The sequence below is a fragment of the Aquarana catesbeiana genome, linkage group LG01 (genome assembly GCF_042186555.1).
Source record: "Aquarana catesbeiana isolate 2022-GZ linkage group LG01, ASM4218655v1, whole genome shotgun sequence".
NCBI classification, from domain to species: domain Eukaryota; kingdom Metazoa; phylum Chordata; class Amphibia; order Anura; family Ranidae; genus Aquarana; species Aquarana catesbeiana.
In genome coordinates this window covers 272788261-272800972 of record NC_133324.1, presented here as the reverse complement: position 1 = coordinate 272800972, position 12712 = coordinate 272788261, and the positions used below count along the sequence as shown (strand labels likewise).

The window sequence follows — 12712 nt, the reverse complement described above, 5'->3', positions numbered from 1 at the left end:
CTGGAACAGGCTGCGGTCCAAGGGGTATGGTCCAAGACAGAGAGGACCTTACCCATCAACATTCTGGAGATCCGGGCGATACATCTAGCTCTAAAGGCCTGGACTATCAGGCTACAGGGTTGTCCTGTCAGGATCCAGTCCGACAATGCCACAGCAGTGGCTTATGTCAATCATCAGGGAGGCACCCGGAGCCGAGCTGCTCAAAAAGAGGTGAACCAGATCTTAGTCTGGGCAGAAATGCATGTGCCATGCATATCGGCAGTTTTCATCCCGGGAATAGAGAATTGGCAGGCGGACTATCTAAGTCGCCAGCAGTTACTTCCAGGGGAATGGTCTCTGCATCCCGACGTCTTTTGGGCCATATGCCAAAGATGGGGGGTTCCAGATGTAGATCTCTTTGCATCCCGTTTCAACAAAAAGATAGACAGATTTGTGGCAAGGACAAAAGATCCTCTTGCATGCGGGACGGATGCGTTGGTGATTCCGTGGCATCGGTTCTCACTGATTTACGCATTCCCGCCTATTCTGCTACTACCACGACTCCTTCGCAGGATCAGGCAGGAAAGGAAGTCAGTACTTCTGGTGGCCCCCGCTTGGCCCAGAAGGACTTGGTATGCAGAAATAGTAAGGATGACGGTAGGTTCCCCGTGGACACTACCGGAACGCCCAGACCTGTTATCTCAAGGTCCAGTGTTCCATCCTGCCTTACAAACGCTAAATTTGACGGTTTGGCTATTGAGACCCACGTTCTGAAGAGTCGTGGGCTCTCAGGTCCTGTCATATCTACCTTGATTAATGCAAGGAAGCCAGCTTCCAGGATGATTTATCAGAGTCTGGAAGGCTTATATAACCTGGTGTGAATCCAGAGGTTGGCATCCCAGGAAATATGTCATAGGTAGAATCCTTGATTTTCTACAGATGGGATTAGAGATGAAGCTGGCCTTGAGTACCATCAAGGGCCAGGTCTCTGCTTTATCAGTATTATTTCAGCGGCCACTTGCTTCGCATTCCTTGGTCCGAAACTTTATGCAGGGGGTGATGCGTCTTAATCCTCCGGTTAAAGCGCCCCTAAACCCCTGGGACTTGAATTTGGTCCTGGCTGTGTTACAGAAACGGCCTTTTGAACCAATAAGTCAGATTCCTTTGGTCTTGTTGACAAGGAAATTAATTTTTCTGGTGGCCATCTCTTCTGCTAGAAGAGTATCAGAATTAGCAGCTCTTTCCTGTAAGGAGCCTTATTTGATTATACACAAGGATAGAGTGGTACTACGCCCTCATCCTAGTTTTTTACCGAAGGTGGTTTCTGATTTTCATTTAAACCAAGACATTGTTCTACCTTCCTTTTTTCCAGATCCCTGTTCTCCGGAAGAGAGATCTCTACATTCGTTGGATGTAGTAAGAGCAGTTAAGGCCTATCTAGGGGCAACTACTCAGATCCGCAAGACGGGTGTTTTGTTTGTGCTGCCAGAGGGTCCCAATAGAGGACAGGCAGCGTCAAAAGCTACCATTTCTAAATGGATTCGACAGTTGATCATTCAAGCTTACGGTTTTGAAACAGAAGATTCCTCCGTTTCAGATCAGGGCACATTCCACAAGGGCTATTGGTGCTTCTTGGGCAGTGCATCACCGGGCCTCTATGGCTTAAATCTGCAAGGCCGCAACCTGGTCTTCAGTTCATACATTCACCAGATTCTATCAGGTGGATGTGAGAAGGCATGAGGCTATCGCCTTTGGGCATAGTGTGCTGCAGGCAGCGGTACAGGGTCCTCAGGTCTGATTGCACCCTACTTGGTCGTGGTTCCCCCCCCCTCAGGTAGCATTGCTCTGGGACATCCCATCAGTAATTACTGTGGCTCTGTGTCCCGTGATGTTCGAGAAAGAAAATAGGATTTTTTAAAACGGCTTACCTGTAAAATCCTTTTCTTTCGAAGGACATCTCGGGACACAGAGGTCCCGCCCCTCTTCTAATACACTATATTGCTTGGCTACAAAACTGAGGTATCCCTGCAAGGGGGAGGGATTATATAGGGGGTTGAACTTCCTGATAGGGTGTGCCAGTGTCCAATCACCAGTGATGCCTATATAACCCATCAGTAATTACTGTGGCTCTGTGTCCCGTGATGACCTTCGAAAGAAAAGGATTTTACAGGTAAGCTGTTTTAAAAAAAATCCTATTTTAATGTTCTGAGGTTTTTAAACCTGTTTGACTTTTATTTAGTTTTTTTTGCAACTAACCACTATCTTTTGTCTCCTAGAATTTGTTATCAATCCTAATGGGAAGTCTGAAGTCTGCATTCTCCATGAATATATGCAGAGAGTCCTTAAAGTTCGCCCTGTTTACAATTTTTTTGAATGTGGTAAGGAATGTAAATGTGTGTTTTTATGTTGTTCATGTATTGCCACCTGTGCAAAAAAAAGTCTGAGGGGCTAAAATCTCTTCTCTCTTTTTTTTTTTTTTTTTTTTCCTCTAGGAAGGATGCTTTTTTTTCTAGTCTTTTTTTTCATGTGAGCTGTGCTGTTTTTCCACATTGATCTAGTATAAACTGCTGACTAGGTGACAAGTTGCATATTTTAGAATACTTGTAGTTTTCTAGTCAGCCATTGAGTGCATGCAGAGCCTGATGACATGTTTGACATGTTTCTGGATCAACTGCAACAGCTGCAAATGTTTAGATGCAGTGGGGTGACTGAGGTGCTTACGCTAAAGGAATTGGTATGACCATTGGTCCCCGATTGGCAGAGGGATGATGACGTGGTTTGTCAGCTGCTATTTTTCCTGTGTTTTTGGGTTTTTGTTTTGTTTGTTTTTATTTATTTATTTTTGTAGCCCCACATTATAAGCTGCACAGCTGCCATTTTTCCTTGTTTTCATCACCCAAACACAATTAAATAACCAGACTGGCTTTTAAAGCAGGAAATTAATATTCTAGCAAGGCTAAGTCACAATCACCGTTGTGGATCCCTGGAGAAAAAATTTTTTTTTTTTTTTTTTTTTTTTTAGGAGATATAGATTAAGCAAGCTCTTAAAGTGTTACTAAACCCACAACAGTAAAATCAGTGTGTATATGCAGTAAAGCATGCTTGTTATGCTCACTGTTGAGCCTAAGGGGTTAATCCATTGCATTGTGTAAAAAGGCTGTTTGATCCTGTCAACTCTGATCCTCCCCTTCTTCCACAGTCCCCAATCCATCTCCTGATAAGATGGAGCCTTTGTAGTCCCTATATACCTGCCCCGTTTGGTGTGTACAACTAGAGTGTGTGTTTGTTTTTTTTTTTTTTTGTTTTTTTATCTTGAGAGATTGCATGCGGTCATCACAGGGCCAATTAGTACTGTCCAGACAAAGGGTCAGGTGTCCTGCAGCCTTATAGGGACAGTCAGAGGATAATGGAAACTCCTCCTACAAGCTTTAACCAGACACTGATAGAAGTCACAAGACTGCTATATACTGCTGATGAGAAAAGGTATTTAGCAGTTTATATTTACTAAAACTATTGTGTTTCCATGTACTGTGGGAGACCAGATATAGTGAATGCAGGGTCCTGGGTTTAGTAACACTTTAAAGTACAGGATATGTTTAGAGGTTGCCTTTTAAGCCTCTCATTTATCCAGATCATGGCATAGCTAGTAGTAGTGGTTGAATTCAACTGGACTTGTGCGTGTTTAAAAAATGTTTTACTGCTTATCCAAGCTGCTTCTTTTGGACATTTTTTCCTACTGCTTAATAGTCAAATATTTTCAACATTTCATGTTCAGTTGAATGTGGCTAGCTACTTTTTCAGAGGTTATCGCTGCTGAAGGAGTTTCCTTCAGTTCCTAAATATATGGTGGTGGTGGTTTTTTTTTGTTTTTTTTTTTTTTTTTGTTTCCAGCCTGGAGAAGTTTTGAAGAGTGTTCAACAAACCCTGAAAAGAGTACCATTGTTTTTGTGCTCCAGATATCAGCAGATTGTGTTTGTTGATGTGTAGCTGAAATTGGGTCACATTTCAGAAATTTGTAAAGGGGTTCCCAAACCTCTCTTGGAACTATGGATAACTTATTTGTTCTGGGAGAAGTATATTGTCTGCTCTACTTTTATTTTACAAACGTGAGTTGACTACACTTCTTTCTGCTTTAAAGCTAAACTAAAGACAAAAGGGAATACTTTGGGGACTCCCAGGTCACCAGAACTGGTGTCCCCCATTAGAAGATTTCTCCCCTTACATTTCTGGGGACAAATGTGTGTGGGTTTTTTTTTTTACTTTCTGTGATCATGGCAAACAGAACAAATAGAGAGGGTGAATCTCCTCAACAGAGGCACAAACGGCAATAAAAATGGACAGGTGTTCTAATCGATCTCTACTGTCCAAAAAAAAAAGTCTGGTCTTTTAATTATGCTTTCATGAATCAAATACATCTGTTTCCCTTTTGAAGGACAAGCATGCTTCCAGTGAAATCGGGATTCTTGAGGTGTATACTTATTCCCTTAAATAATAAGATTAGTACTGTAACCAATCAACTAGTATTTTCAGAATAGGTAAAAGTTCATATGCTTCCATCATTAAAACGTTTTCCTAATAAAGTCCATGAAAAGGCTTGGGTGTTCAGCCTGAAATGACTGTTGCAAGAAGGATTCTGGAATCTTCTGCTGAGCAAATATACCCACTCAATGTTTTTCCATATGTTTTTGTTACTGTAATGGTTTTTCATTTTAAACTTTTTTTTTTTTTTTCAAAAGTACCATTCGCTACTCAAGACTGTTAGGCAGTAGTAATGAAATATGATTTGCTTGAGCTCTATTGAAGTAAACATCACACTTAAATGTGTATATCTTTGTTTTTTTCTACTTGGATTTTGTGTTGACAACTTTATTTTTATTTTTTTAGGTGTGTGTTTTTTTTTTTTTTTTTTTGTTTTTTTGTTTTTTTTTTTTTTTGTTCAACCCAGCGAGTTAAATGAACAAAACCTGACAGCTCAGGTCGGAGCAGGTGTACGAACGATCCAACCTTAGTACAGCTATCTTCCCTGCTGAGCTATTGCGTTCTTACAAGGGGATGGCCCCCCGCCAGAACACTCCGGTCAGCGCTCTCAGCCATTCACTGAGAGTGCTGATCGGGAGCTGGTCGGCTGCTGGTTTTCCAGCATGCTCGTCTGATAAAAGCTGGCCAAGCAACCAGCTTCCATGCACACAGGCCGAATGTCGGCTGTTTTTTTTTTTTTTTTTTTTTTAAACTGTCCGTTGTAGCCCGACATTCGGCCCATGTGTACAATGCTTAAAGGAGATGTTCAGCTTTAGCTTTTTAGGCTGGGTTTCTGATAAGGGTCACAGGAGTGCAGTTCGTTATGTACTCCTGTGACCCGTTTTCAGCGGAGAGCGGTCTGTAGTCCACTCTCCGCTGACGTCACTGCTATCAGTCGAGGCAGCGCCTCATTCCAACTTCTGAAGTCTGGATCCGCCAGCTGCCTTGACTGATGCCAGTTTCAGCGAGCCGCTGAGACAGACGCTCCCCGCCCCTCCACAGTTCAGCGCTCCAATAAGAGTGGAGGATCAGAGCAGGAGAGATGACAGGCAGCATCTCTCTGCTCGGGGAGCTGAGAGAACTGAGCCATCAGAGGTGTTCAGTGGCTCGGTTCTCAGTGCAGAGACACTGCGGGACAGCTGCATCATCGGTCTGATGCACAAGTATGATTTATAAAAAAAACCCCATACTTCTCTCTTAAGCCTCTCTTTCGTTGAGCCTTAAGTTTTTTCATGTGGTGTGTGTTTGTGTTTTTTTTTTTCTTTTTATCGTCTAGAACAAGAAATGCATCAAAATGCTTTAAAAGAGAGCCAATGGCTGAGAGCGCGGACTGGTGTGTTCTGGTGTCAGAACACAATAGCTCAGCAGGGAAGATCGCTGAACTAACATCAGATTGTTAGTGCAGAGGCTCCACCTTATAGCGCTTCGTTGTGTTTTTTTTTTTTTTTTTTTTTTTTTTTTTTTTTTTTTTTTTGTTCAGCCCCCTGAGGTTGGCAATTTTATTTACTTAATTTTAGTAAAGGTTTTATACATATGTATGTGGTTGATTTGATTTTGTGTTTAATTTTTGCTTTTAAAAAATATTATACAGAGAACCCAAGTGAGCCTTTTGGAGCATCTGTAATTATAGATGGTGTAACCTATGGTAGTGGGACAGCAAGCAGCAAAAAACTGGCAAAGAATAAAGCTGGTAAGGTCCATTGAACATTTCCTAAATTGTCCATAATACATGCTTTAGTGCAGATTTCCGTAAACAGTTTGGTGTAATCTTGTTTCAGCTCGGGCTACATTAGAAATCCTTATTCCTGATTTTATAAAGCAGACCGCTGATGAGAAGCCTAAAGACGGCGATGAGCTGGAGGTGAGGTGCTTCTATAAAATAGACTTTGGCTTCCCAGAATACTTTTTATAGTGGTTTTTAGATGTTCCTACTTTAAAGGATAAGTTCACCCTTGGGAACATGTTACATGTTCCACCCGTTTTTGGGGTGGAACATGTAACCTGTTCCCAATGCTGCCCACTGTGGAGCGCCTTGGTTACATAGTTGCATAGTAGGTGAGGTTGAAAAAAGACACAAGTCCATCAAGTCCAACCTATGTGTGTGATTATGTCAGTAATACATTATATATCCCTGTATGTTGTGGTCGTTCAGGTGCTAATCTAATAGTTTTTTAAACTATCGATGCCCCCCGCTGAAACCACAGCCCGCGGAAGGAAATTCCGCATCCTTGCCGCTCTTACAGTAAAGAACCCTCTATGTAGTTTAAGTTTAAACCTCTTTTCTTCTAATTTTAGTGAGTGGCCACGTCTTATTAAACTTCCTTCCACAAAAAAGTTTTGTCCCTATTGTGGGGTCGCCAGTATGGTATTTGTAAATTTAAATCATATCCCCTCTCAAGCGTCTCCTTCTCCAGAGAGAATAAGTTCAGTGCTCGCAACTTTTTTTATAAATAATATCTTCCAGACCCTTTTATTAGCTTTGTTGCCCTTCTTTGTACTCACTCCATTTCCAGTACATCCTACCTGAATACTGGTGCCCAGAACTGGACAGAATACAGTGGGGACAAAGTATTCAGACCCCCTTAAATTTTTCTCTCTGTTATATTGCAGCCATTTGCTAAAATCATTTAGGTTCATTTTCTTTTTCCTCATTAAAGCGGTAGTAAACCCATCCTGTGCTATTTCCACCATATCAAGCTTTCCTACCTCATGAACGAGTTGCTCTGTGTAAAACACTTCCTACCTTATCCCTTTCTGTGTAATCTGTCCTTTTCTAATCAATGACATAATCGGCACATGCACAGTCAGTCCCATTTTTCCGGCAGGCTCTTCTTATTGCCGGAAAATTGTGTACATGCCGGGGCTGCGTCCATAACCTTTGGCTGACGTCAGCCCCGAGATCCCGCGACACTCCCGCGCTGAGAAGCTGATCCTAACCGCATGTGACTCGAGACGTCACGGGTTGGAGCGCAGAGCTGAGGACAGAGCCTGTCGTTATGACACGAAAACGAGGCTTGGCTTCAGGAACGAATGCGCACGTGCGGGATTATGGACACAGAAGAAGAGTGAGGGCAGAAATAAAATACAACTGAGACATGGAAAACAGGAGTTATAATGGCAGCGCCTGAGTACAAGCAGAGGCGATCATAAAAAGTAAATTTTTTCAAGTAAGAACGTTCTATTTGCATAATGTATGTGGAGCATAGCTATTAAACCGCAACATGAAATTGCATATTGATGATTTGGGGTAACATTATCTGAGTTTACTACCGCTTTAATGTACACACAGCACCCCATATTGACAGAAAAACACAGAATTGTTGACATTTTTGCAGATTTAATAAAAAAGAAAAACTGAAATATCACATGGTAAGTATTTAGTAGAAGCACCCTTTTGATCTAATACAGCCATGAGTCTTTTTGGGAAAGGTGCAACAAGTTTTTCAGACCTGGATTTGGGGATCCTCTGCCATTCCTGCTTGCAGATCCTCTCCAGTTCTGTCAGGTTGGATGGTAAATGTTGGTGGACAGCCATTTTTAGGTCTCTCCAGAGACAATTGGGTTTAAGCCAGGGCTCTGGCTGGGCCATTCAAGAACAGTCACGGAGTTGTTGTGAAGCCTCTCCATTATTTTAGCTCTGTGCTTAGGGTCATTGTCTTGTTAGAAGGTAAACCTTCGGCCCAGTCTGAGGTCCTGAGCACTCTGGAGAAGTTTTTCGTCCAGGATATCCTTGTACTTGGCCGCATTCATCTTTCCCTCGATTGCAACCAGTCGTCCTGTCCCTGCAGCTGAAAAACACCCCCACAGCATGATGCTGCCACCACCATGCTTCACTGTTGGGACTGTATTGGACAGGTGATGAGCAGTGCCTGGTTTTCTCCACACATACTGCTTAGAATTAAGGCCAAAATGTTCTATCTTGGTCTGGAGAATCTTATTTCTCACCGTCTTGGAGTCCTTCAGGTGTTTTTTAGGCTTCCGTTGGGCCACTCTGCCATAAAGCCCCGACTGGTGGAGGGCTGCAGTAATGGTTGACTTTCTACAACTTTCTCCTATCTCCTGACTGCATCTCTGGAGCTCAGCCACAGTGATCTTTGGGTTCTTCTTTACCTCTCTCACCAAGGCTCTTCTCCCCCCCGATAGCTCAGTTTAGACAGACTGCCAGCTCTAGGAAGGGTTCTGGTCTTCCATTTTAAGGATTATGGAGGCCACTGTGCTCTTAGGAACCTTAAGTGCAGCAGAAATTTTTTGTAACCTTGGCCAGATCTGTGCCTTGCCACAATTCTGTCTCTGAGCTCTTTAGGCAGTTCTTTTGACCTCATAGTTCTCATTTGCTCTGACGTGCACTGTGACCTGTTATATAGACGGGTGTGTGGCTTTCCTAATCAAGTCCAATGAGTATAATCAAACACAGCTGGACTCAACTGAAGGTGTAGCACCATCTCAAGGATGATCAGAAGAAATGGACGGCATCTGAGTTAAATATGAGTGTCACAGCAAAGGGTCTGAAAACTCAGTTTTTCTTTTTTAATAAATCTGAAAAAATGTCAACAATTCTGTGTTTTTCTGGCAATATGGGGTGCTGTGTGTACATTAATGAGGAAAAAAAATGAACTTAAATGATTTTAGCAAAAGGCTGCAATATAGCAGAGTGAAAAATTTAAGGGGTCTGAATACATTCTGCCCCCACTGTACTTCAGGTGAGGCCGGACCATAGTCTTGTAGAGCGGGAGAATTATCGCTTTATCCCTGGAGTTAATCCCCTTTTTGATGCATAACAATATTGTTTGCTTTGTTAGCAGCTTGGCATTGCATGCCATTGCTGAGCCTATCATCTACTAGGACCCCCAGGTCCTTTTCCTAGAGTCCCCCAGAGGTTCGCCCCCTAGTGAGTAGCTAAACCTCATTTGCCATGTAGTTGCCCACCCCATTAATTTTGTTCAGATCTTCTTGCAAGGTTTCCACATCCTGCGGATAAGTTATTGCCCTGCTTAGCTTGGTGTTGTCCGCAAATACAGAGTTTGAGCTGTTTACCCCATCCTCCAGGTCGTTTATGAACAAATTAAACAGAATTGGTCCCAGCAAATAACCCTGGGGGACCCCACTTCCCACTCATGACCATTCCGCGTATTCCCCATTTATCATCATCCTCTGAACTCGCCCTTGTAGCCAGTTTTCAATCCATGTACTCGCCCTATGGTCCATGCCAACAGACCTTACTTTGTACAGTAAATGTTTATGGGGAACTGTGTCAAATGCTTTTTCAAAATCTAGATACACCATGTCTGCGGGCCTTCCTTTATCTAGATGGCAGCTCACCTCATAGAAGGTTAGATTGGTTTGGCAAAAACGATTCTTCATGAATCCATGCTGATTACTGTTAATCATACTGTTTTCATTACTAAAATCTTATATATAGTCCCTTATCATCCCCTCCAAGAGTTTGCATACTATTGATGTTAGGCTAACTGGTCTGTAATTCCCAGGGATGTGTTTTGGTCCTTTTTTTAAATATTGGTGCTACGTTGGATTTTCCCCAATCGGCTGGTACCATTCCAGTCAGTAGACTGTCAGTAAAAATTAGGAACAATGGTCTGGTAATTACTTGACTGAGTTCCCTATGTACCCTCGGGTGCAAGCCATCTGGTCCCAGTGATTTATTAATGTTAATTTTCCCAAGTCTATTTCTAATTCTGTCCTCTGTTAGCCATGAGGGTGGTTCCTATGATGTGTCATGAGGACAAACCCTGCAGTTTTGGTTACTGAAGCCCCCGATTCCCTCGTGAAGACTGAGGAGAAGAGTAACTTCAATACCTTTTTGTTTTCTCCCCATCCTTTGTAACCAGATGTCCTTCCTCATTCTTTATTGGGCCAATATGGTCTGTCCTCCCTTTTTTGCTGTTTATGTACTTAAAGAATTTTTGGGGATTTTTTTTGCGCCTCCTCCGCTATGTGTCCTTCCTGCTCTATCTTAGCCTACGCACCTTACATATCTTGTTGCATTCTTTGTAAAGTCTGAATGCTGATGATGATCCCTCAGCCTTGTATTTTTTGATGGCGTTCTCCTTTTGCTTTTATATGCATTTTTACATTAGAGTTAAGCCATCCAGGACTTTTGTTCGCTCTTTTAAATGTATTTCCCAATGGGATGCACTGGCTAATGCCCTTATTTAATATGCTCTTAAAGCAAACCCATCTCTCCTCCGTGTTCTTTGTTTCTAAGATTTTATCTCAATTTATATCTTCTAGCAAGGTTCGTAGTTTAGGGAAGTTGGCTCTTTTGAAATTCAGTGTCTGTGTTCCCCTTGTGTTTCCTATTTGTGTGATTTATACTGAAGCCAATTGACCTGTGATCACTGTTTCCTAAATTTCCACATCCGTAATCAGGTCTGTATTGGTAATCAGTAGATCTAGTAACGCCTTTTTTCTAGTTGGTGCGTCTACCATCTGACCCATGAAATTGTCCTGCAAAACATTTAGGAACTGGCGAGCCTTAGACGAATGTGTGGTTCCCTCCGCCCAGTCTATGTCTGGATAATGTAAATATCTCATTATGATAACACTTCCCATCCTTGCTGCTAATCCAAATTTTGATAGGAGGTCCGTCTCTCCCTCCTCCTTCAGGTTAGGGGGCCTATAGCATACTTCCAGTATTATTTTGCCCTTAGCTTCATCCCTTTGGAGCTCTACCCATAAGGATTCCACCTCCTACCTAGCTCCCTTATTGATGTCATCTCTCACATTCACTTGTACATTATTCTTGACATATAGGCATACCCCTCCCCCTTTTTTTTATCCTCTCCATCCCTGCGATAAAGGGAATACCCTAGAATGAAAAAATAAATGCACAGCGGATCGCGGGTGCCATGCAGGTCTCCTGCAGACTTGTTGGTGTAACTGGGCCTGTACATCCCATATGGGCAAACAGATATACTGGTATATCTGGAAGAATAAATGAACTTTGGCCGAAAAGTTAGTTTAAAAACCCCTCTAACGTTTCGGCCATAGATTCTTCCTGTCAGTGTATCTGTTTGCCCATATGGGATGTACAGGCCCAGTTACACCGAGAGACCTGCATGGCACCAGCGATCTGCTGTGCATTTATTTTTTATTAAAAAGCGAACTTATCCTTTTAAAGTGGCACGCCAAATACAATCTATACATATCCACTAATTGATTACCCTCTATTCTCTATTTTTCATAAAATTGATTTTTGTAAGGAGGCAGTAGCACACAGTAATGTCCTCCTGTGAGCCCCTGAACCTCTGCTGCACCTGAACGACTGCAACATACAGGGATATACAATGTAATACTGACATATAATCACACACATAAGTTGGACCTAATGTATGCATTAGCTGCAGTCATGTGCATTCCTCTATGCACACTACGAATTTCATAGTACCTAGTCCATCTCAGGAGCGAGCAAGAGTGGCTGCGTTTCTATTGGAGGGTGACTATGTTGGTTCTCTATGGTCCCACTGAATGTATGCAGGCTAATCGCAGTGGCCAAAAAAAAAAAATGGAATTTGGAGGTATGGAGGAGGCTGAAGAAATGACTTCTATTACAATAGGAAAACTCAGATTAACAGTATATGCATGGTCCCTGCGGGCCGTGGAAAATGTGTTAAGGGGTGACAGTTTGGGCACCAGGGCCCTGGAGAATAAAATAGCTGCGCAAATATTGTACAACAAAAAAATGCAACAGCTGTTATCAAATGCATATTTTTCAGGAAAAATCGATCTCAAATTTTTGGTAAAATATATAAAATTATAGGGTTGCAAAATATATATATATATATATATATATATATATATATATATATATATATATATATATATATAAATATGGAGTTGCATTGTGTAAATGGATACCAAACATGTCAAGCCTTAAAATTGTGTGCAGCTGTGAAACTATGGTTCCCAAAATTCTCCATAGGCGACACTTAAAGTTATCAGTTTAGAGTTGACCATGATTTATGGCCCTAGAATTATTGCTCTCTCTCCAATGTTGTGACAATACTTTACATGTATTGCAAATTTTATTTTTACATACACATGCATGCCCTATGCTGTGTGTTTGCTTTTGGGGGTTCTTTTACAGGTTTTATTTTTATTACACCCCTAATGTCTCCCTTGCCCCACTGCAGCTATTCAAGCACAGATCGTACTTTATTCGCTACTACACCAGCTGTAGTATCTGGGAAATGACAAG

General features: G+C 42.0%; 1 protein-coding gene across 1 annotated transcript in view; it reads left to right on the top strand.

Moving 5' to 3' along the window:
- Positions 1-12712, top strand: part of DGCR8 (DGCR8 microprocessor complex subunit) — a 96086-nt gene that overhangs the window by 50341 nt on the left and 33033 nt on the right. Inside the window, exons 7-9 of the mRNA XM_073628692.1 lie at positions 2256-2357; positions 6089-6187; positions 6276-6358. Coding sequence (XP_073484793.1) covers positions 2256-2357; positions 6089-6187; positions 6276-6358 — 284 coding nt within the window. The remainder of the gene's footprint in view (positions 1-2255; positions 2358-6088; positions 6188-6275; positions 6359-12712) is intronic.